At 45.4% G+C, this 25051-nt stretch overlaps 1 protein-coding gene and 1 long non-coding RNA gene across 2 annotated transcripts; both read right to left on the bottom strand.

The window, feature by feature from the left end:
- Positions 1-1086: 1086 nt before the first annotated feature.
- Positions 1087-17267, bottom strand: LOC144095368 (chromosome-associated kinesin KIF4A-like). The gene is made up of 9 exons (XM_077629133.1): positions 17099-17267; positions 16153-16242; positions 15459-15717; positions 14231-14341; positions 7787-7962; positions 4558-4773; positions 2823-2966; positions 2064-2153; positions 1087-1296 (listed from the first exon to the last, which is right to left on the bottom strand). Exons 1-9 carry the CDS (start codon positions 17222-17224, stop codon positions 1237-1239), a joined length of 1272 nt encoding a protein of 423 aa, XP_077485259.1. The 5' UTR covers positions 17225-17267; the 3' UTR covers positions 1087-1236.
- A 5328-nt stretch (positions 17268-22595) lies between these two features.
- Positions 22596-24757, bottom strand: LOC144095361 (uncharacterized). The gene is made up of 4 exons (XR_013306722.1): positions 24673-24757; positions 24470-24532; positions 24207-24329; positions 22596-22816 (listed from the first exon to the last, which is right to left on the bottom strand). It is a non-coding gene; the product is annotated as an uncharacterized LOC144095361 (long non-coding RNA).
- Positions 24758-25051: the final 294 nt, after the last annotated feature.

Genomic DNA, 25051 nt, shown 5'->3' with positions numbered 1-25051 from the left:
AGGAGCAGCGAGGCCTCAGTGGCTAGAAAAACGAAATCCGAGGTAGGGTTAGTACCATATTCAGCACGCGAGGAATCGAATAAGCATTTTCTCCTCAACCACGCTCGTTTGTCATCCTTAGAACTGTCTTGGTATCGATGCAGGTTCGAATATGTAATTTTCATCGGGAAAATGCCATCTGCAAAAAAGACTCATCAGGCATTCGGAAAACGGGAATACGGCATCGCTTCACCAAGGCGAGAGGGAAGCTTAGTAGGCGTTACGGACTGCCTGGTGCTGTTTACTCGTTCGGCCATTTCTTTTTATTTTCTGGTGTATGCCCCCGCCTCCATCTCGTGATGTCACAGTGCAAGCACAGCCTTCCAAGTGCAGTGAGTATATAAAGAATCTTGAGGATAGCAGTGCAAAAGAAGAGGACGAAAGAGAGAACACGGGTTGAAGTTTACTGATATGGCGCGACTTTCCTATTCTTCAGCTTGAAGTCAGTGCTTGTGTGTAAACTCGTCTCTGTTCTCGTTCACTGCTGTGATGCGCTGAAATTCTTCATAGATCACCAACTAGCCCGAACAATCCCCTTTCTGTGTAGCAGGAATCGTGTCCTAAAAATGGTCGATCATGAGTTTTAACCAATTTATACTTTAATGTTCATGCTTTTACTTTATTAAATTTCTTTTGTTTTACTAGACCATTGCAGGCGAAAATGTCAATGCCAGCATTCGACTATGCTTGAAACCTCAAGAGCGCTTGGGATCCAAGCAGGATCCGACTCGACTGCGCTTGAAAGTGGCCACGTGACAACCTCTGATCTCCATTGGATTTGATGGGCATTGACTCAATGAGGATCGAAACTGCCCGTGTGACAGAGGTATAATTAATGCAGAAGTCAGAATTTAGCAAGCTGGAAATAACAAGTTTACACTGTCCTTGGTTAAAAGGGCTGCAACTCCTAGTTCTCCCAATGGCACTATGGGCATGCTTCTAATCACTACAGTATCGCAGAGCTGTCAAATAATGAAGAGCACTTAGCAAAGAAAATGTAATAAAGATGATGTGTATTTTCAGAACGTTAAAGAAATCACAGGGTGATAAGACTGCTGGCTGGCTTTTTCTACACTAGTGAGTGCTAAGGTCGGCATTTCTTTGCCACACCACTTCAGCCTTCACAAAGTCAGCTGAGAAGACAAACTGACTGCACAGTCACGAGTGTGGCGGTATGTCCTCCTCCAGAGTCTTCACTTATTCAGTCTTCTTCTTGGGCTCATCTTGGGCGTTTTGGAGCTTGTATATCTCCTGGGCCTATAGAAGTTGCACGAAGGAGAAAAATAAAATGCACACAAATTAGTCTTGGTTGAGGCCTTGTGTGCAGGAATAAAAGATAGCAGACGGTTTAATAAAGCATGGCTAAGCGCGGAATATCATTTAGTAGCACTAGTTATGATGGGCACGTAAGGTCCTTACATCCCAAAAGCATTGTACCTAAAGGCCTTTACCCGGAAAGCATTTACCATGAAGGCCTTCACTCAGGTGTACCCTTCACCCAGGCCTCCTAGTTGTGCACACCTGGCAAGATGTCCACAACCCGGTGCGTAGGTGGACCGCCTGCCAAAAAGCAGGCTTCAGAGACGTACGAACGGCTGCCTGGAATCAGAAAGTTTGCCTAGTAGTGCTATCGCACTAAAATTAAAAACGTTGCCAGTTTTATTTTTTCGGCACGGCAAATGAGCGAAAAAAAATTGAGAAGCGGTTTTGAGGAAACGGCGCAGTAACTGTCTCTCTTATCTCGATGGGTACCCGAACCGCGCCGTAGGGAAGGGATAAAGAAGGGAGTGAAAGAAGAAAGGAAGAAAGAGGTGCCGTAGTAGGTATCCGGAATAATGTGGAGCACCTGTGGATCTTTAACGTGCGCTGACATCGCACAGCACACGGGCGCCTTTTGCGTTTCGCCTCCATCGAAATGCGGCCGCCGCGGTCGGGTTCGAAGCCGGGTACTCCGGCTCAGTAGACGAGCAGCCTAACCACTGAGCCACCGCGGCGGGTACAAGTGACTGACAAGAAAAAAATACCTGGCCCTCCAGCCCCTCCACCAGTGAGGCACAAATGTCTTGGTGAGACTCAGTCGTTGAGTTGGCCGAGTGCTTGAACAAGGACAGCTCCTGCAGCGCACATACACAGAAGGTATTAGAACAGGTTTGTGTATGTGCAATGTGGGGCACTGTTATAGTAAATGTAGACATCACAAAGCAAAGTACCCTGCGAAGCAAAAGAACGAACTTCTAATTCTTGGCATGACGCTAGATAAGAATCCAGAAATAGCTTTTCCCTCTGGCAAATGTTGACGAAGCAGCATCGGTGGTATACAGCACAATGCAATAGTGCTGCTGGTGTAACCTGCTTTTGCAGAATATAATTGCACAATGGACCAAATTCACAATTCGTGAAGTCTGCTTGTGCATATTACACGTTCGAGTAGCACCCGCACCACACAACCGTGTTCAATAATGGTGTCCTTTGGCGCGGGGGGCATCGACGGGCCCATTTAATGGCATTAGCAGTGCGCCAAAAACATATTTATTCGCAGTCATCTTTGTGCCCATTCACAAAGTACCAAGTTGGCCACAACTCATTCGCATGCGAAATATTCATGTCACTCTTGTCTGCAGTGCTCCTGAGCAAAGGCATATTAATCTGACACAACGCCTTTTTCCAGTTACTACTTTTTTACAAGTTACGAAGCAAATGCGTAACATGCAGCTGAAATAAGCAGCTTTGCAGGTAAGAATTATCCTAGCTATATAACAAAGTACTGCACGCCCAAGCTCCACCTGGAGTTCCTTCTTGACCTCAAGGATCTTCCGCTCAAAGCCCCTCTCGAGTCTCTGAACCTTGGCCTCGAGCTCCTTGATGCGAGACATGCATTCAGCCGGCGCGTGCTCCTCGCCCAGCTTGCTGACAGTCTTTTCCATAGGCTGTAGGGAAAACCAGGAGACATTACCAACATGCACATGGAAAATAGTGGTAATATGAGGGACCTGCATTTCCCAGACAGCCACTTGTTATTACGTCTTTATTTGTGCGCTTACTGATGAGTAGTTTCTGTGCAAAATTTTCTCGCAAAGTAACAATCTTGAGCCTGCCAAGTCACATATTAAACACCAGTATCTGCATGGTACGTACAGACCAGAGGAAAGAGGTTAAAGCACAGAAGAGAGCCTGTGCCAACCCCCGCAGTGCCGTCATGGTACTGTCAGAATTCCTCGCAGAGGTATGGCTGATACAGCGAGCGTCGTTTAAAGCAATGTTTACTCAAAACAATGCGAAACTAAATATTTTCCAGTTCAATCGGCGTTGAAGCATTTAGAAAGTAATGTTTTACTTCTGAGCACTTTGAGCTGAATGTGTCACAGAAACAATGTTCAAGTTTCAGTTTCACGGCGGCAGTAGTTGTTCAAGTTACAATCACATAACATGAGAAGGCCAATCTTGCCATGAAATTATTGCCTCCCGCCAACAGGCGCACAGTAATAATTGCCCCCATGATTAGCAAAAAAATGTGGAGAGGGGTGCGGGGAGTGCGGCTGATATTTTCACTCTTAAGGAAGTGTATTGAGCTTGGCTTTGAAATGCTTGCGCTGTGCAGAGTGCAGGCCACCGAGCAGCAGCAGCAGCGGCAGCAGCTGCTGAAGAGCAGCTGCTGCTGCTTCAGCAGCTGCTGCAAGAAAGAAGCCTTGTAGCTGTGAGTAGTCAAACAAAAAAGGAAAACTTTAAAGGAAAAAAATAAAAATAAAGGCTCTTCAACAATTAAATGTCGACGTGATGTGATGGACACATATATAAACTGCCTTTGAAGGAAGTACTAAAGCTCATGCAATTCCTTTGCAGCCCTCAAGGAAAAAAAACATGGCCAATTTCCCTGCAGCCTGAAAAATCAGCCTCCACCTTGCTTTTGGTGTGCACCAACATTATAGTCCTAGATAAACGTTTTTACTATCATACCCATTAATGCAGCAGATAAATGGAATCTGGGCGTAATGGGCAGTCATCAGCTTGATCTGCCAGCCAGTGTACTCAAACTGATGCTTTGGTCCCCTACCTATATCAAGTCTATTAAAAAATGTTCCCATTAATTCAAATAAACCTTCTATCCCCTTAGCGTTCAAATTTTTCTTTATAGTCGAGTTTAATTAAAGCCAGGACACTACAACAACTTTTTCAATGTTTTTAGCCTCACCGGAGCTCAAAACCTTCAAAAAGCACCAAAGAACCCCATGTGCCTTTGCTTACATCCCTTCATGCTTAACATGCATGCAGAAAAGAGTATGCAGGTCCATAGTTCCTTAGAAAAATGCACGAATTCAATTAAAAATGAGCGAAGCAATCTGCTATAAGCAACACCAGCACGATTACTCCCAAAGTGCAGTGGATAAAACGAAAGAGGGGGGGGGGGGGGGTTGAGGCACGTACCAATCTAGGTGCTCGGGGAACCCAGAAAGCAAGTCGAAGGAAACCAAGGGCTGCGTGGAACCCACTTAAGTAACCGCTGTGTAACAAGGCACTTACAGAGATCACCTGCTCGGATTGCTTTCTCGCCTGGTCCTGTGCCTGCTGTAGTTTGGCGGCCAAGCGCCTGTTCTCTGTCTCCAGCTGCGCATTGTGCGCAAGCGCCAGCTCCAACTTATCCTTGAGCAGCTCTGCGTCCTCCGCTCCACCCGATGCTATTGGGTTCTGCACCTCATGAGTTGTGCACCTCATCAGTGCAGCCTCAGCCTCCTGGAGCTGCAAAACATTGTGAGCGAGCAAACGCATGTTGAACCAATTCGCACAGGGTAAGTGACTCAGGGACACTCAAAAATTTTCAGCCACAATAGCCAACTACTGCGAATACACGTGAGAACACTGAGGGTGTCCCCCTCAGTGTTCTGCGAAACTCAAGAAGTAATCTATACTCACAGGTCAGTCCACAATACCTTCCAATCTCATATCACCTGGTTTGGGAATCCTGCAATGCCCGATATTCTAGTACGGAAGATTCGACTCCCTTTCTTCCTCCATTATTATGAGAATAAATAAAGTTCTGTTTGCGTGCTTTCCACGTGGCCAATCCAAGTGATGCTTTTTCTCCGCTACGCTAACAAGTGCATAGTATATGCCTTAGTACATCAAATGATTGACGTGGCGCCATCATTTCTTGAAGCATGCGTGTGCCGTCTAGCGGATTTTTAATGGGATATTTACAATGTACTGAAGATCCCCTGGCTCAAGTGAAAAACAAATGTACATCTGTCGATCATTTTTACAGCGTAAAACTTCCCCCTTTCGTTATATTACTGGTCATATTTTATACGTGTATACTAAGGGGTTGGACTTTTAGGTTTTTATTTTTGAAAATTTGGCGAACTTTTATCGGTAGTTATATCAGAACCGAGGTCTCGGTTTTTTCGCCGAATAATATTTTGAGGAATGAAATATTGACTTTTCCCGGTAATATTATGCGGCAATACTATGTAGTCAATGGCCAATTGAAGTCTGCCTGTGTTTTTGTAATCACGAACATATTATTTACCAGCAATCAGAGTGCAAACATTATTAATTCAAGCTGTGCTTGTAGAAGAAATTGCTGCCTTCATTAAAAGAGTAAGTCAAGTTATACAAGATAACGGCAAGACGAAAACGAAAGTTGAAATTTACTGCTAAGGTCTAGGTTGACTTATTAATACTGGGTTGTCGCGCTGGGCTGAGCGCAAGGGAAGGGCATCACATGGTCTCTGTGTTGATGGCAGGGATGGAACTGCCACCTAATTTTTCGTGGTAGCCAGAACCTACCTTTTCGTGACGCCCATGCACGGTTCCGTGTCAGTGTCCTGCATGCAGTTGATTAACCTGCCTAACTTACTAGCTGCTCTAAGCAGGTGATGATAGTGAAGGAACAGAGCTTAGCTTGCAGATGGTGAGGAGTTGCTGCTTCCCCGTTGCCACAGGCGCGTCAACTAGCAGAGCAATACCTCAAGCCACACAGCTGCGCTGCTTATTCAACAACACTATCGTCGCTTCATGCCCCTGGCTTCCGGCTTGCTAAATTTCAGCTTTAACTCAGCGTACTTGCATTCAACAGCCAGCTATCTCTGCCTTGCATGCCAAGAATTCAGAATTCGGTTGAAACTGAATTTGAAAAACTCACATCGGCGCACACTTATCGTTTTAGTTCGGCTTAAACCGAAATGTCCAAGCCCTAGGTACACTGCTAGGTGGCTGAGCCCTTTGCGAGGTCGTTGCAATTACGCTTGTACGAATATTCTTTGAAGACAATATGAAGTGAGTAGTAGTAATTTAAAATTTGTCTTTCAGGATAGGAAATGGCACAGCAACGGTCTCACATATCTCAGTGGACACCCGAACCGCGCCACAAGGGGACACTTTGAGTAATTGCACACTTTGAGTAATTGAGAGCACACTTTGAGTAATTGCAAGGTAATATTTTGAAATCTTTAAGGCAGGCACTCTCAATCTTGAATATTTGGCTTTCTACGAGAAACCTCCCAAATTTTCAAATCTGTCCTTTCTTACATAACATGCATGCATAAAATAGCATGCACATGCGTGACCGCTAAAAACCAAACAAATTAAATTAATAATGACTGCCTTTATAGTGGAAGTCTGCTAGAATTAATTATAGCATAGGTCCCAAAATAAAGTACGCCAAAGAAAAGGTGGGATTGGGGTGAGCTGGCATGGTGGCGCCGGAATGTGTCGAGTCGGCAGTGCTCGGGCAATCACATGAGGATGACGACAGCAAAGTGAAACACAAGACAGTATAGCGATCCTCGTCATCGGCCAAATGCTCAGCGTGGTAGACATGCTGAGGTGGCTCGCGAGCTCACAACATGAGCACATGCAATCCTAGCGGGCATACGAGTGACGGGTAAACCTGTTCTTGACGGCGAAGGAAGACAAAAGGAAAGGACCGTATTCACCGCAAGTGACGTTTTCCTCCGAGAGGAATCTGCAACATGCTCTGAAGGATTGTTGGCACGCTAAATACGAATTTCTATCGAGCGAAATTACAGTGTCACAAAGTAAACTGCTGATTGCACCAACTTCGTTAAATCCAGGCTTAACTGTATAACACGACCACAGACTGTTCAAGCCAGCTACAGCCGAGGGCTCTGCAAAAATGGAGACGGCACACAAAAATATGAAAGCAACAGGTGCGTTAATATTATTGGCAAAACGACATATCATGGTGTAATGCATGCGAAGCCAAAGAGTGCAGCAAAGCCTTCGACACGTTGATGCATGCAGACTCCCGTAGAGTAGCAGCCGCCATTGCTGCAGTGCCACCGCTGCTTCACGCTTCGTGCGGCCTGCTCCCAGTGCCCATTCTTTCTTTTCTCCGTTCTTTCTTTTCTCTACCTCACTCATCTCTTCCAGTGTCTTCTCTTTCTCATCGGCCCGCGCCACCCTCGCCTTTGCCCATGCACACCGAGAGACAGCCCAAGGTTGCCGAAAAGTAGTCTTCTAGCAGCTCGCGAGTCAAGTGGTGAAGCTCGCTGTAGCTATCGTCGAAGTAGCCGAAAAGAAAAAAAAAACACTATGTTCGCACCTTGGTTTGGGATATAACGCAAGATGCGTTCCCAAACCGGCGCACAAAGGAAAAAAACTCTCGTTACGTCCCGATAAATATGATAATTGCTTAAGGTACTGAGTGGCCATTGATGCAATACCATCCAAGTACCACGAATGCTGTTTGCTGTACGGTGACCTTAAGCTTGCATTGCGAAGAGAAGCCCACCTTCTGGCGAAGGTTCGCGATCTCTGCCTGCGTTGGATCGATGTTCACCGTTGGCTTGTTCTTGATCTTCCTAGCGCGGTCTGCGTAGCGCAATGTGTCCAGCGTGTCCTCACGGTTGCCGCTTGCCGGACTAATGCAGGCAATCATTACAGTGTGGCTGCTACCTCCCAGCGAATCTGAGGAAAAAAAGTAAATAAATAAGAATGGGGAGGAAATCAAATGCTAGGGAGTGACAGATTTTTAAGAAAGTTCATGCAAACAAAATTTAGTGTCGTATGCCGAAGATAAACTGCACAGACCACGAGCATAATAAACACAATAGATCTTTGACCAATTAAAAAACCCGTCGGACCTTGAAGAATATTCAAATTAAACATTAAATGGCTAATACTTCACACAAGAAAAGACGGAATAACGGTTCTCGAATTTCAGGGCTCTATAAGCTGAAAACCATGCCTCTATAAGCTTGGAAAGCAAGACAGGTACTGCGTAACCATAGTAAAACAAGCTTATTGGTCATATCACGAACGCCAAACCACCTTGCGAGTAAGTCAAAATAATTTGAATATTTTAGAACGGTCCCTAAAACTTCAACGAAAACACACAAGGTAATCATTCATGCCAGAATGATAAAAATATAACTTTCCGCACATCAATCCCAGTTTTGCGCTAGTGCTCAAAGCATAGGACTGCACACACGGTGTGCCAGGATCGCAAAATCTTCCCACCATTCCACAGCTCGCATCACACTAGTTCTTATGCGGTGAGTCACAATTTTGACGTGTATAGGCAATTCTCAGAACACGTACAACCATCTGTTACATCCTGTGATGACTACGCAACTGTTTTATGTGCTCAGTCAAAAAACCTGCTAAAAGCTGCAAAATATACTCGACAAAACAGGTTCGTCAGAAGCCAAACTATACCAGCTTTTTGCGAGGAACCAAGTGAGCTCATCTAAAGGCCGTTAACCGCTTAAGCAGGTTTTCAAACTACATAAAAGCTCATTAATTGGAATTCGGCAGGGACGCCAACCTAGTACGAATTAACTAAAGCTCGAACTAACGAAAGTGAACAGAATATGCGGAACACTGTGATCGGGAAGCAGTCGGTTAGAGACAGTACCCTATTTCATTGTTCTGAAATATTCAGTCATCACCTTTTGCTTTTTTTTTTCCTGGAAGGCAATGACCATCACATTCTCTTCTCAAGCCCGAACTATCTGAAGGCCTCTTTTTTCCCCCTTCAAAACTTAAGCAGAGGAAGGCAGCATTCGGTGTGCCCCAGCTTGTGCAGCGGAGGGCGCACCGGAGGCGCAAAGGGTGTGTGTGACCATCACAAGGCTGGAAAATCGATCAACGTGTGACCGTCACGAGACTGCCGCTTTTCTACCAAAACAATAGCACAACCTCAGCGACTTGCTGATTCACACTTGAGAGTCGCGGCCGTTGAACGACTGTTTAGGACGAAACGCAAAAATCCTCAGTGTGGCTGCACGTACGCTGCCTGATTTTCCAGCCTTCTGACCCGAAGTAGCAAACTGCCAAACCTATAAGCCTGGTTTTTGGCCACATCCTAATTTGATAACACACTATTGCGTCGACATCACACTTGGTTTCAATTTCTCTTGAAGCATTTTGGCGCATTAATTATCGCAAACAGACGACAATTTTAAAGCATTACGCCGTGACACACTGCTTAGGATGGCCGCTAAGGCCACAGTACCGGTGCTGCTTTTCTACATGTCGTACGGAATTATGCGCTCCCGGTAGCAATAACATTATTTTATAACGCTTCATCAATTCTCTTGTAAGGTGAAACTTTTCGAGTTTTGAATAATTTTTTTATCTTGTTCACCAATCTCGCACTGTGGTTACCGGACATTTTGGTATACCTTCTTCATCGTTGAAGTGACTCGAAACATGGTTAGAAACGTGAATATCAAAAGCATTGCATCGAATTCTTTGGCATCTGGAGAAGCGCGCGTGTTTTCGAGGGGACAATTGAACTCATGGGTGTGTGATGGCTGACGAGGTAATATATATGGACAATTGTGTCTGTTATATCCCTGACACATGACAATCTTTAGCGTCACTCACAATGAGTGACCCATGACTTTAGTATCATTCGAAGAGTGCATCACAGCGATCTGTAGTGACTAGCGCTCTCCCCTTTTGTGTTCAGAGCCGCGGTGCGCGGACAAATGAAGCAAGTATAGAGCCTGGTAATTGTCAAAGCAATGCACCATTGTACCCTTTAGACAACTGCCCTTTACACTCGATCTTGAAAGCTGGTGGCAACCGACGGGCTTCAGGTTCACGCATATTAAGGGACATTCCCCTCTTTCCTTTTCAGAAAAAAATGCATTGGAGGGCGACAGATGCATCTCCCCTAGCACTAACTCCGTTTGTGGGCAAAGTATGAAATGAGAGCTCAGTCTGCGAACAAGGCCCATTTCTCAAGCATTTCACCCTGCTAAAGCCTGGTGCTCGGGTTACTCCGGGTGAAATGCTTGGGAAATGGTTCTTTGTCCCCGCCTTGAGGAAACAACAAATACTTTGTGCCATGGCGCTCTTTGGACGCAGATGCTTTTGCGCCACAAAAATTCTCTATGATCAGAATAACGATTTTTGTTTGCAAAAAACCGTCCTGTAAGTCAGCCGTCCTGGAATTTAGCACCTGGTATTTTAGCGAGTACTAAATTGCGCAAATCACAGGTGAGAGGCCCCTTAGAGCTACTTTTTCTCAAATTATTTGCGGAAACAATTTTTGGGAGGTTATTGTGATTCGAAAAAAGCACAAAAGTTAGGTCCTCGCGGATAAATTTGTTTATAGTATATTGCTTGCAGTTCGAATAGTGACGACGAAACTTCTGTCGTTAACTGGTGCAGCGGCGTCTCCTTGCGAAAGCGATAGCGAGGAAGCAAGCTACCTGCGCAGCACGAAATTTCATTCCGAATGCAGCTTTTTCTTTGCCATGTAGTGACACCTCATGAGGCCCCTGTCAAGTACGCAAATACCCGTCCGAGAATAAGCTAAACTGTAGTGATGTTATATTTGGCCATATGACACCCGAATTAAAGTTGTATGGCAGGAAAGCCGTAGTCGGGACCAACATTAAATACTCAGTGCAGGAAATCCCTCCTCCTAGGCGTGCAGCCAGAGACAGCTTCAAAAAGTTTCCTGAGAACTGTTCTGCAATAAAATGTGTTCATTAGCCTGCGACACATGTCGGATATTAGCCTACTTATCACGGCTCAACTGTATTATCAATGACTTACCATAGACTACTGCGATGCAAAGCAGTTTCGATATACGCGCCTGACTAAAACGTAAATTAGCTGACGTGTAGCAAGAGAAGCAATCGAAGCCTAATGCATGTTATGCACCGCATAAATTCATTCATGCCAGGCACTTCCGCAATGCATTGCATTATAAAGCAGTCACTGTATATTAAAAATACCCACTTTGAGCATCCGACAGGGCAGCAGCTTGGGCATGTTGGCTAATAATTTGTGACGGAACAGCGCAAAACATAGGGACAGGAGACAAAGCGTTTGTCTCCTGTCCCGGCGTTTTGCGCTGTTCCATCACGAATTTAGCATCCGAGACGGCGTAAGTGTATATGCTGACCTAGCTGCACAATAGTAATTTTCTACGGGAGCTATAGCTATGCATGCAAGTACTTGCTAATACATTTCTCTTTATGTCTGTGAGCAGAAAGATCCGAATTGCGAGTATATGTGCAAAAATTTTATACATCTGTGCCTGCTTACGCAAGTGTATGCTGAACACGAATACCAACCACCGTATCATTGCCCGGCGTTTTCTGCGCTTGCCCCAAAATGGCGGTCACGGAGGCGGTGTCTCCACCCTGTATGGCATTGCACTACATCGAGTCACCATAGCATCCCGCCGCTGGTCACGCCATTCATCGCTCAACAACAAAAGTTAACCCAGCAAGCTACTGAAGCCTTCGAGATTGGCGTTAACAAGCAACGCATGCAACAGCCGGGTACAAATCTCTGAGGTCTCGCGTAGCTGCCGTCACCATGCTACCGATAACACGGAAAGAGCCCTGCCTCCACGGTTATCCAGCCTCCCAGCTCGCACACCAATTTTACCCTCTTCACATCTCCAAAGAGGGCATGCAGCCTCACTGGAGCGCTGCTTTTTTCGATGCGTTCCCAGGCCGCCCAGGCCGCCCAGGCGCGTAGTTCAAGTTACCGGTGGCGCAAACCGTTACAGTTCGAATTAACAGGCTATATTTTCTCATAGACTCTAAAGGAGCATGAATGGATGAAGTCGAACAGTTTTAAGGCGAAAGCCTTCAATGGCTCATACTCCCGGTTGAGATCCTGCCCATCCTTTGAATCGCCAACTGAAAGTCATGACAACGGATGTGTCGTCATACCGTTCGTCTGTTCGTTACGCTCTTCAACTCGATAAGAAAAAGAAAACCTTTGCGCACGATTGGACTCGAACCACCATCCTTCCGGTCCGCAGACGAGCGTGCTAATGACTACGCTACTTCATGCCAATGCATATGCAGTTCTCCTTGTCTAGGACGCCGGAGAGTGCGGAAAGGCGTCGAATCGGACGACGGATGCCTCCCAAACATCCTGCAGTGCCTCCAGCATTTAAAAACAAGTATGTGCTTAATTAACGTCTTAACCACAGATCAATGATGCAAGCAGCAACACCGCGCTAAGGGCTTTCGCCTCACCGCCCTTTAGGTCAACAAAGTGCCCCGTTGAATTGTTAATTATCCAGAGATTCGAAATAATAAAATAACAAAAAAAGCAAAAAAAGCAAGCACATAACGTACTACTGCTTACAGAACTTCGCAGTCGTTACTAATGCACTCAACAGAACTGAGGTCAGCGTTTGACAGTTAACTGCTCCACAGTGAGAGCTTGCTTGGAGTCGTCATGGTTGCCACATCACTGCTGGCTGCGTGAGATTCCGCCATGCCAGTTTCAACGTTTCCAGAACACAGTCGCTCGTCTATCTGGCTGTACTTGGTTAACGGCACAGCTTTTCTCCATTCGCCGATACTTTTGTACAATCTTCTCAGTGCATGCAAGAGTGCAGGTCAAGGTCAGATATCCGAGGTTAGTGGCGCGATGCGCGACGCACCTTTTAGGCGCATGCGTAGAAGCTTTCAGCTGAAGAGTAGAAACAAGAAGACTGCGTGGGGTCCATCCAGCCAGCTCGGCCAGTGTTCAATGTATTTCGTATCAGCGAGTTTCGAGCAGTGAACACTACCAAACGGGAGTCAGGCACCAGCGAACTGCAGGAGGTCACTTTGGCCAGTGTGAAGCCATCATACCACGCACTAATTGTCTGAGTGCCACTGCTGTCTGCATAATGTTATGTGAAGCACTGAAGAGCAAAATTAAGCATCGTGCTGCTATGAGTGGGCTGCACCCCAGTTATAAGCGGAGTAACGCTGCTTTACCAAGTGCACTTTGGTGTTAGAGTTTGCGAACTCGGGCATTCTGACATATCACTCCTGGCCTTCGAATTAAGCAAGCCGGGACAACCTGCCAGCACAAAATATCCGCTAAAATTTGCATTATAAATTACAGGGCCGCAGAAATTCATTGAATTGCATGAGATTATACATGAACTAATATTAATGACACTTACTCCAAAATACGTCATTGCACTGCCTTGGCTAGAGATTCATAAAACATGCAGATTATTTGAGAGGTACGAAACTGATACAGACAGCAATGCATAATAGTAACTGTAGCACGAAGACATAAGCATATCGGTCGGGATGTTTACTGCGATATTTGCTCAGGCAATTTTTTTTCAATAACACTGCCGACCGAGGAGTTTGCATGCCTAGAAATGCCCTAAAGCACTATTTTATCTTGAACTGCAGAAAGGCAATAGAGATATGATGTACAAGTACACTCACCACCAAAAGATTATAGAATGAAATTTTGGCACAAAATACAATTCTTTAGCATCAAGGGAACATTACTCAAGATTGAATGATTCCCTGCAATTTGAAAACCTGCAGAATTAAGGCTGCACAAGTTTTTTTCCACGCTTTGTGCAAAGATGACGATGAAGCCAAAATTTTTTGCCAATTACTATGTTTCATAAACTTGACTGCCGGTGTAGAAATGCGTTCAAGTAGTACTGAATTTGTCTTTTGATTGGGTGCGTGCATAACCAGCTGTAATTGATGCACCACATAAAATGCTACACAGGGGTCGGAAACAGAAGCTGCGTGGGACAGCTCACCGAGGTAGTAGGGATACCAATGCCTTGAAGGCTGTATACACTACAAAACTAGATGTCTATGAAGACAATAAAAATTGTGCACTGTGCTGTGCAGAGCGTACAATAAGTGCCACATTCCAAATGCAAAACTGAAAAAAAAGGAATGCCAAGAGAGCCGCACAGACAGAAAATTTCTGTACGCACCCTGCAGCAATCTGGTCAGCTTGGAGTTCCGGTACGGAACGTGGAATTTTCGTTCGCTCAAAGAGCTCACGACATTGCCAAGAGACAAGAGGCCATGGTTTATTTTCATGCCTGTAAACAAATTGGGAGTACAACCTCAGCCATGTTTCGGAGGTGAGAAATATTAAAAAAATTCAAGCTCAGTGGTAACTAAATGATTAAAAAAGCAACATATGACCAAGAACAGGACGGAAATGATTATCACAAGCGCTAGGTCTGGCAAAATCAAGCAATAAAAATGCTATTCGCAGTGTGTACAAGATACGAGTTATGAGGAGATGCCGGCCTTCTACAACAAAAGCAACGTGGGCCAGGCGTCCTCCAGACCACTTGAGCGAGATATGCAGTAAGGCACATAGCAAAACGATACATTTCTCTCCATGCATCATGTAACATATGACTGCTGGCCTTGAACACACACCGAGAAAACTGCAGAAAGTACGAAAACTAAAGCTCTCAGAGATGACATGGCAGAGTAAAAGGTGCGTAAAAAACATCAATGAAAAAGATCATGCGCTGCTGAGTGCAAGGTTTGAATGTGTTAGCAAGCAGTTGACCACACTAACGACTGCTTAGCCATTTGCAAACACCTTTCGTTGGCCATTGCAAACACTTTCATTTATTTGCTTTTAACTACTGCTTAGCCATTGCCACCACCTCCTTGTTCACACCGCATCATCCTTCTTTTGTTGCGTTTTTTTCTTCACTTTTATTTTGTTGTTTTTTTTTATTTTAAATATTTTGACGTTTATTTGTTTTGTTTTGCTGCTGCCTTACTGCACAGACTATGTTCAACTCTATCCAACAAGAAAGACGGCACTCGTCATTCCTATGAGGCTAAGTACTTGCTTCCCACGAGGGATTCCCGAGTTCGAATCCAACTCCTGGAACTTTTTTCTGCGATATTTTTGGGTTTCTGTGACGCCAAAGGACCACGTGGACATTTCTTAAATCTCTCACTGCGGGCAGAGGTGCTAGTACATTAAAAAAAAATTTATTTAAACCACTGGCTTTGCAGGCAGTGCGACAGCAATGCGTCTTTTCTATGCTTCTGCCAATTCCTTTCATCTGTCACTGCAGTTTGACAACTGTGCCTATTGCTATTGTGGCGGCTCGTGCAGTTCAGTACTGCCGACGGAGTCGCCCATCGAAAAATACTCGCTGAAACATTGAAATATCAGTGACCAACCTTCCTTGAACCTCTCGCCAATTGCCTTGGTCTTCTCAGCCCGTTCGGAACCAGCGAGATCTACAAAATTCATTTTTGCCACCGTCGTGGCACCTCCGCTCTCGTTTTGTTGCTCCACTGTCAGTGTCAGGATGGCATGCGACCGCGAGGAGCAGATGTTCATATTTGTTGCCGCAGTGATCCGGGACGCAGAGCCGATGCCAACCAGCCTGAGTGTCTCATCTGCGGTCGCCACTTTGCGTTCTGTCAGGTTGGGAACCTGCGCACACAAAAGTAGAGTTAAAAATAAGAGAGCTTGTTGCATAAGCAGGTCTTCGTGAGCAGGGTGAAAACTGCGAATGGGAACGAACGCAGAACGAGAAAGAACTACACTCCTCGCCCCCCCCCCCCCAAAAAAAAAAATATAAGGAGCCCCAAGCAAATCGGAAGTGCGATAAAGAGTTCAAAATTGTACAGGTTAGGCCACAAAACAAGCACAGCAAGGTATGTTTTGCATACTGCACATAAATTCAGTCACATTACTTAGAGAGTGTAGCAGAATGAGCAAACCCCATCTTTTTACTGATGTAGGGCCCTAAAACATGAACTGCTTGCTCAGCCAGGTACTACATTTTCCTTGCAGATAAAATTCAAGTTGCATACTATTTTTTATGCAGTTTGTGCAGGGATGTAGAATATAGGAGTGGAATCTCACCTTTACTGTACCAGTCTTGTCTTCCCGAATTGCAAGTGGCACCCTCCCTCTGCTGTTTGAGAGCAAGTCGAATATTTGTTCTTGGTATATCTGCAAGAAATTTGCAACAGCAAAAAATCCATAAGAAGCCAGTTTGCATGCTACAGACATGATGCAACACCCTACATTTACATTTACTTCTGGACAGTGTGACAGCACGAAGCAAGGCTGCACTTGAATGTTCAAATTCTAGGTTACGGGGATTTTATAGCGAACCATTGAATGCAAAAGATCCTCAAGGTGCATACAGCATGCGGTGGCACTTAGTAAGCGATAAGCATGCATGCAAATTAGAGTGAAGAACAAGTGATGCCAAACAAAAATTTGCAACGGCTAAGCTTGCGGCTTGATTGATGCCCATGCTAAGTTTGGACATGACGATCCATCACAATCGCACTTGGCTTCGTGCATGGCACAGTCTTGTTGCTCCTCATGCTTTCGCTCCCAGGCAGGGGTAGGAAGCTCCAGTTAGTATCGTTTTCAACTACTTTAGTGCATCTGGTGACCGGAGGACTCGCATTTAAAGCAAATCCTGCACATGCAGCACTCATGTCTCATTTTTAAAATGTGAGATAATTTCTTGAAATGCACTTACGACGCACAATTGTTTGTATTTTGGAAAGCGAGAGCAGGTACAAACTGTGGCGGTAGCCGAATTGTCCAAGGCATCGGAAGACAAAGCTGTTATGTTTGCGCCGGCAGTGGTTTACATACCGCTCAGGGACCAAGTTTTTTCCAGACAAGTTCTTTTTTTCTGCCTGGCTCTTGAGGAGAAACAGACCATAATCGCCCATTAGGCAGAACAGCTTTAACAATTTCTTGCCATAAAATAGTTTGGTTGTGTTCACTATGCAATGGCTTATGTGACAAAATTCCAACGTTCATGTATTGCAGAAAACACACTCACCTCCAAGAACGACACACGCACAAGAAAAGACTTCCCTGTGGTTGTTGTCATGTTCTTGAAGATGTCCCCAATTGCCCTGGGGATTATGCCTTCATCGTCAGCATTTTTTGAGCAGCGAATTCCCATCGTGTGGGTTTTACCGGAACCCGTCTGCCCGTAGCAGATCACGGTGACATTAAATCCTAGAACACAGAGCAGGCAGTCACGGTTTCAAACATTTACATGGTCATGAACTCGTTACATATTATGCAGCTAGATGAAGGAAGGACAAAGGGAAAAAGGGTTTGTCAGAATGGGCGGAAAGCAAAAAATGCTAACAGTCACTGAAGCCAATGACAACACAGGATATACGTCGTCCACTGCAAAGTTGGGAGCAACGCTTGTGAATACTCAAGATTACGCTGCACACAACATGAATGCATTCGACAGCAAGAGCTGAGACCGCCACCACTTTAGCTCAGTGGTAAAGCATTGCATGTAACATTGGAAGGTCATGTGTTTGCGGCCACGGATGTCATGCCTAATTTGTACTACTGCCTGTGATTACATCTTATTTAAATCATTACACAATTATTTTTCTCTAACAGACGCTTTCAAAAAGAATGCCTATGCTTTTTTAGGTTTCCACAACGCTTAGCTTTTCTCATACACAAAGCTGGATCAAGCCACTTCAGCCTACACACACTCAACAGAAGGAGACTGTACATCAGCTGTAAATTTTTGGTTGATACAAAACCAGTGCGATGCTTGCTGTTGCTATTTGTGATGAAAGAAAATAACGTGTCAATGCTCTTTTGTTGCACAGGGCACTGTGTTGGTTGCCAAAATTAAGATTAGTGGGAAATATTTTAACTGCAATACATCAAAAACAGCACCTCATAAGAACCACAGGAAGGCTCAGGTAGAACTGCACTTTTTGAAGAAGAACTGCCAATAAAAACAACTCATCATTTTGTCGAGTATGCAGACTAAAAAACATTAGAGGTGAAAAAGTCAATTTTTTATAAATCTTTCCAGTGAACATAAAATAAACCAGTAGACGAATAACAAAAATATTGCCTTCATTGGATCTCTTCAAGGAAAACGACCGGGACCAGTCACTAACACAGTTGCACCTACTTATAACGAATCCGACGGTCACAGGGATAGCGTTCGTTGTATCGTAGTTGGTGGACTTAAGCTACTGCAGCCAAAACACAAGTCATACAAGAGTACCGTTTATTTCTTTAAAAAGTCTGCTATATATATATATATATATATATATATATATATATATATATATATATATATATATATATATATATATATATATATATATATACGTGTAGTTATGAAGAGAGCCAACAGTCACTGAAACCATGGTGCATAGGGGAGTGTTTTTAAAAAGAAATTTTTAATGTGTAGTGATAATCTGTGGGATAATATATATATATATATATATATATATATATATATATATATATATATATATATAAATCTGTCGCTTAAAGAAGGTTACTTATAAAGCAGCAGAAAAAACAACGATGCCGCCGGTGGGAACCGAACCTACGATCTCCGAATATCGCGTCTGATGCTCTTACCAACTGAGCTACGGCGACGGCTGTCCGATCGGCTGCTCTCGGGGAAATTTATATTTATTGGGTGTAAGCGAACCATGAGTGTGTTCGCCAGCGCCACCCTCGTCCATAGCGGCGGACGTAGTACGTCCTGTATTAGCGGGAGTGTGACGTGGAACGTCATCTAACGGCGAGGGCGGAAAATGTGCGAGAGCCCTCTTATGCTACCTATGGCATCAAGACTGCCAGAACTGAGACCCTCGTTAAGCAATTAGCAGACAAGGTAACGGAAATGAGGGGCTCGTTTTGATAAACTTATGAAGGGAGCCAACAGTAACCGAAACCAAGGTGCATAGGGAAATGTTTTTGTCTTTCATTTTTTAATGTGTAGTGCTAATCAGTGGGATAATAATGCTTAGATTAATCTATCGCCTAAAGAAGATTACTTATAAAGCAGCAGAAAAACAACCATGCCGACGGTGGGAGCCGAACCCACGACCTCCAAATATCACGTCTGATGCTCTTATCAACTAAGCTACGGCGACGGCTGTCCAATCTGCTGCTCTCGTGGGTATTATGTTTATTGAGTGTAAGCGAACCTTGAGAGAGTTCACCAGCGCCACCCTCGACCATAGCGGTGGACGTAGAACGTCCTGTATTACCGCGAGTGTGACGTAAACGTCATTTAACGGTGAGGGCGGGAACTGTGAGAGAACTCTCTTATGCTACCTACGGCATCAAGACTGCCAGAACCGAGACCTTCGTTAACCTATTAGCAGACAAGGCAAATGAAATGAGTTTCTTGTGATGCTACCGCGATCCTGCCTAAATTAATCGTGTCTATTTGTGAACGTCCACAGAAAGTCACCTGTTTGAGTCTCAGCGATGTGCACAAAGCGACATTTTGATGATATCACAAAATGCAATTCCAGCGGATGTCTACTAACAGATGTTCTCTTGTGAATGATCTTACGGATGTTTCACGTGTATCTCAAAATGATTGGGACTATTTGTGGATAGATTTAAAATATCTCTGGTTCTCAATTGGACCGGTGTTGCCCGAAGTTCGATCTATCGGATGTGACGGCTAAGTTTTGTACGCTATAGCCGTACATTTCCCTATACATTCACATTGTAGCTTTACGGTGCTCAGCAATTATTGGATATAAAGCATAATTTGATCTAACAGAGTTCGATAAATCTTAACTGTACCACCGAAAGCGACTGAGGCGTTGGCGGAAACTGGTGGTAGGCTGGCGTACTTGTCTTCTGTCCTGACAAAGTTATAAGGACGTGTGCGCAGCGCGCAGTGCTTTTCTCGTGCAGTATGCACCACCCTTGTGTAAAACGTTCGAGCAGCGCATTGGACTCCAACCAAAGAGACAGCTCGCCGCATTTACTAGGTTCTTCAAGAATAATTTGCACAGAGGTAAAGCTGCATAGACCGACAAACTATAGGTAGGGGCCAGCGGTTCACACGAAAAACATCGGGTACTGTGTGATTTCAGTTTCATTTATTGGTGCCGACATGCTAAGCATGAGTGATGCCCACTGGTAGGCGTCTACGCGCTGTCTGTGTGCGGCAGCAGGGCAGAAGGTGGAGATCCGATTGCGTGTACACAAGGCAGGCCACGTGATGGGATGGGCCAGCAGACATAACTTCTCGCATTGCTGCCATTGGTTGATAACCGGCCGTGGACCGTTGTTTCGCTTCCAACAGCACTGCCCCGTCATTCTACTTCCATTCATACTGCCCCGTCATACTGCTTCCGTCATACTGCTTCCAAAGTTACAATGCCGCTGTTTATTACTTTTTTCTGGGGGGGGGGGGGGGTAGTTAACACTTTCTTGGGGGAGACCATGGAGGCTGGGGTACTCTTCGGTGTGCGCGCAGAGGCGGAAAGCGCGCGTTTTAACGGTGCTTCCTCATTCGCTACATAACCGGGTGGTATGGTCACGGTTGTTCGTTTTATGTGAGACGCATTGCCACACCATAACGCATGTTTTGACGGGAACGCCGCCCTCGTTCGTAATAACCGAGCGTTCGTTACAATAGCGACCGTTATAAGTAGGCTCGAAGGGACACAAGGGGGCTTTTACCGCATAAGGCGGACTTAGGGTTGCTTGACGGCGGAACGAATCACTGGCCCGTCAACGCAACGGTTTGGTCGAAGACCCTTTTCCCAAGCATCTCCTCGCAGAAGAGAGGAGCACCAGGCGGCGGGAAATCTTGTACCCATTAGAAAACCGATTTGTACCCGGCGGCACTGGGGATCAAACGCAGCGCCTCCCGAATGCCTGACCTTATCCTGGATTAACTGTTTCCTCACGAACAGCTTTTAATACACAGTCATACGAGGATGTCATTCTGCCATTAACAAAGTAATCTCGGGGTGCGCCAAGGCTCTGTCCTTCGACCGTTGCTTTTCCTAGCCTTCGTAAATGACCTCCTCTCTCGCATAGCATCGTCCATCGGTCTGTTCGCCGAAGTCTGCGCGTTACACCGTCGCATTTCTTCTCACCATGAACAGATAACCTTTCAGAACGACTGACGTAAAACTGAAATTTGGTGCTCAAATTGGATGATGGAGCTGAACGCAGCAGAATTCAAAATCATGCACGTCTCACTTAAACGTTCTAACATTTCTGATGAGTATTCACTAAACTCAACTATGATATCACAGGTTGAGTCTTACAGGTACCTAGGCGTCCTTATCAGCAATAAACTAACATAGAATCAGCATATCACAAAACTAGCTGCTGACATTTAGTACACTGCCGTAGTGAAGGGCTCCGGAAATTTCGACCACCTGGGGTTCTTTAACGTGCACTGACAACGTACAGTACACAGGGTACACATTATAAGGTCACTTTCGCTATCACCGCTATTCATTCGTAAACTTGGATACGAAACTTTTATCTGCCCGAAGCTCGAATACGCATCCCCCTATCAGACGTACCTAATTAACGAAATTTAATCCATCCAGAACTGCGCCGCCCATTTCATATCTTCAAACTATGACTTTCGCTACAGCATCAGCAGTATTAAGACGCCTCTCGGTACCCGCCCACTACCCTTTAGAGGTAAATTTTCTCGTCTCTGTCTGTTCCATAAACTGTACCACAAGACTTCCCCAATTTCCGTGATTCTCTACAAGTTCCAACAGTGCACACATCATATCGTCTGTTCAACTCTATGAGCATCTGTCGCTTACATAGACCTACTAACACCCTTAACAAATCTTTTTTGCCAGCCGTAATTAAGGAGTGGAACCAGCCTCCTGACCATGTTGTAATCGAACGTGATCCTGTTAGATGCAAACAATGCCTGACATGTCATCTTGCCATTACTTGCCATAATGCCATAAATTGTTGCTTCCTCTTATCATTACAGTGCCTCTATCACTTGAAGCGTGATTTTGTACTTGAGCCTTTTGACTGTTTCATGGTCGTTTTGGCCAACAATTTTTGTGTTATTTTTATGCGCTACCTGCTCTCTCCCTTATGTATTACCCCACCCAGGGCATTTAAGGGTATAATAAATGATTATAAGTGATGATCATGTCAGCCAGGAAGGCAGCTTGCATATGCGAGCAGTAGCAGCAAAGAAAGCAGGATGACTGAAGCCAACAAGAATTTTGAAAGCTTAAAAACGGGTGCTGAGGAAACACACCTAAGAAGTAAACATCACATTTGTCGGAGCCAAATGACACACTTATCAAAATCTGACGACGAATTTCATCGTCAAAATTCTTGCACTGATTGTGGCACCAGCACCGTTGTTCACCCCAAGTCGCATGTAAGCAAGGTGCCAGCTGACTGACCTTTTCGCGATTCTCGGACCTACCCCAGTGGCGGGATCAGAAAGGAAAGAACTGGAAGGGGGGAGGGGCGTATATTTTAGAGAAGTATGCTCACCATAGAATATCTTTGGCAGAATTTTGGAGACACAGGTCTCGTATACAGCCGCTTGGCTAGAGTCTTGGTCAAAGACGTAGTCGTAGGTGAACTTTTTTTCACCACGAACAGCCACGGTCTTCTCGCTCGGCTCTAGCACGGTGCATTCCTGGCATCCTCCTATAATCTCCTTGGATATGAGCGGGCGGCAACGGACGGCCACTTTTACAGGAATGTCATCATTTGACGCCATTTAACGATAAGTCTGCAGGAAAATAAACAAACGAACAGTAAAATATGTCAGAAAACAGTCGTTCTAAAGGGACCCTGAAACAATTTCGATGGGCATACTCTAGTGCAACAGATCTGTAGAAGTGGTCTTTGCGGATATTCGAGTCAAATATGAAAGCTCTGTGTCGAGCCTATAGTTTATAAATCATTTTTAAAAACTGCTCGTAATAGCTCGCAACCGATTAGGGCGACACATCACCGCCGCATCCCGATGATGTCAGTGGGCAGTCTGGGCGAGCCTTGAAGTTCGCCCAGACATACCCAGACTGCCCACTGACGTCATCGGGATTCGGAGGTGAGGTGCCGCCCTAATCGGTTGCGAGCTATTACGAGCAGAAATTTTGTAGCGAGTTACATTGGCCACGAACTTGAGATTTCGCTGTGGCACTCCCGAGGAGGAGGAACAGAGCCGTCGCCTAGCAGCGGCTGCAGCTGGGGAACGCCTCGCGCTCGCCGCGGCATCTGGCATGACGTCACACCACGCTCCTCGCTGCGGAGCCGCCCGTACCCGCCCTTACGCGCTTAACCGCTAACCAACGTATTTGGTGGCGCACTATTTATGGGAGCCACTGAAACCCCCGCACACTCACTGAATAAAAAAAAACATGTGTATAGGCTGGGAATCGAACCAGGGCCTTTGGCGTTTGAGGCAGAGACGCTAGCACTCCACCATAACGGCTAAGGGCTTGATGTTAAATAAATGCGCATCTAGTGAATGCACGGGTTTCATATATTAACTCTTCCGACGCAGAAGTCGCCACGCTTTCGATACGTATATCCTGGCCTAACAGAGCTAGGCCAACAGCAATTTTTTAAAAATGATTTCTAAACTATAGGGTCCACACAGAAATTTGACTCGAATACCCTCAAAGACCACTTATACGGATCTGTTGCACTAGAATATGCCCATATATATCATTCAGTGTCCCTTTAAAACGGACGTGAAAAAGAGAGACAATTTATTCGGACAGAGAAGTTAAATAGTTTGCAATGACACGCTGGGAAGCAGAGTGTTGGGTTCGTGGATATGTGGCGGGCCGTTGCGATTAAAAGGTGACCCGTCGCACTTAATCAAGCGCGAAAAGAATTGAGTATACTGCTTGCAATTTAACAATGTAATCCAACGGTTCATCGCAAATGAACGCGACAGGGAAAGTTCAATGGCTCAGAGAACCATTTCAACTTCGCAGACGCGAAACCGGGAGTGAGAATTTGGAAGCAGGCCAAGTTTATAATTTATCTTTGTTTATAGATAATACAGCCTGAGCAGAATCATGCCGCTCCTAGTAATGCATCTCTCACAGTGGAGTGATTTCGTTATGTACGAAACAGAACCCTCCCCTGCGGTGCCTGGAGCACCTTACCCCTTGGGAGGCTTGAACCACCCTAGTGTCCTCCTAGGACCCGGTCTGGAGCCTCCGCGTTTTAGGTGGGGCCGCGCAGTGGGGCTGAGTGGGCGCCCAAGAACCTTCGTGTCTGGAACTCCCCTGTTTCAAATAAAGCTTTCATCACCACCAAAGAGCAGTAAAAGTCACCTCAGTGAACGTAAGAGAAGAACCGAAGGCAGGCAGTCCCGACAGAGCTGCCAACGTGCAAGAGACAGACGAATGAGAACCGGTACACTTACCACAACGAGTTCTGCGCAGTGGTGCCGAGTGGGGGCCCAAGGTCCTCAGTGTCTGAAATTCCCCTGTTTCAAATAAAGCTTTCATCAACACCACCAAGCAGTAAAAATCACCGCAGTGAACGTAAGAGGAGGACCGAAGGCAGGCAGTACCGACAGAGCTGCCAACGTGCATGAGGCAGACTAATTAGAACCGGTACACTTACAGCAACGATAAGATCCTTGGGTAGAGGAACACGCGAATTCAAGGCGTAAGGAGCAGCAGTTGAGTTGCGAGATGGCGCGTCTCTGCTTTCGTCTGTTCGGTGTTCTAGCACGCACGCGCTACGGCGGTTATGACTGGCTCACGAGGTGGCGGCTTCGGCCGCTATAGTACTTATCCGCTTCACCGTATTTAGAGCTTTCAGCGCTTTCAATGGTTTCATACTTTAAACCTGAGTTTGAATGCCTTTACAAGCTGTTTTGTTTTGTTTCGAGGTGCAGTTTTTTTTTATATGGCAATAGTACGGCACTTGGGACTACGGTACGTTCTTGGCGGGTCGTTTGATTTCTCATGCGCGCAGTGCATATATATCGGCACGTTGA

The sequence above is a fragment of the Amblyomma americanum genome, chromosome 1 (genome assembly GCF_052857255.1).
Source record: "Amblyomma americanum isolate KBUSLIRL-KWMA chromosome 1, ASM5285725v1, whole genome shotgun sequence".
Lineage (NCBI taxonomy): Eukaryota > Metazoa > Arthropoda > Arachnida > Ixodida > Ixodidae > Amblyomma > Amblyomma americanum.
Note: the sequence above shows the minus strand (reverse complement) of the source record. Positions and strands in the feature narration are given on the sequence as shown.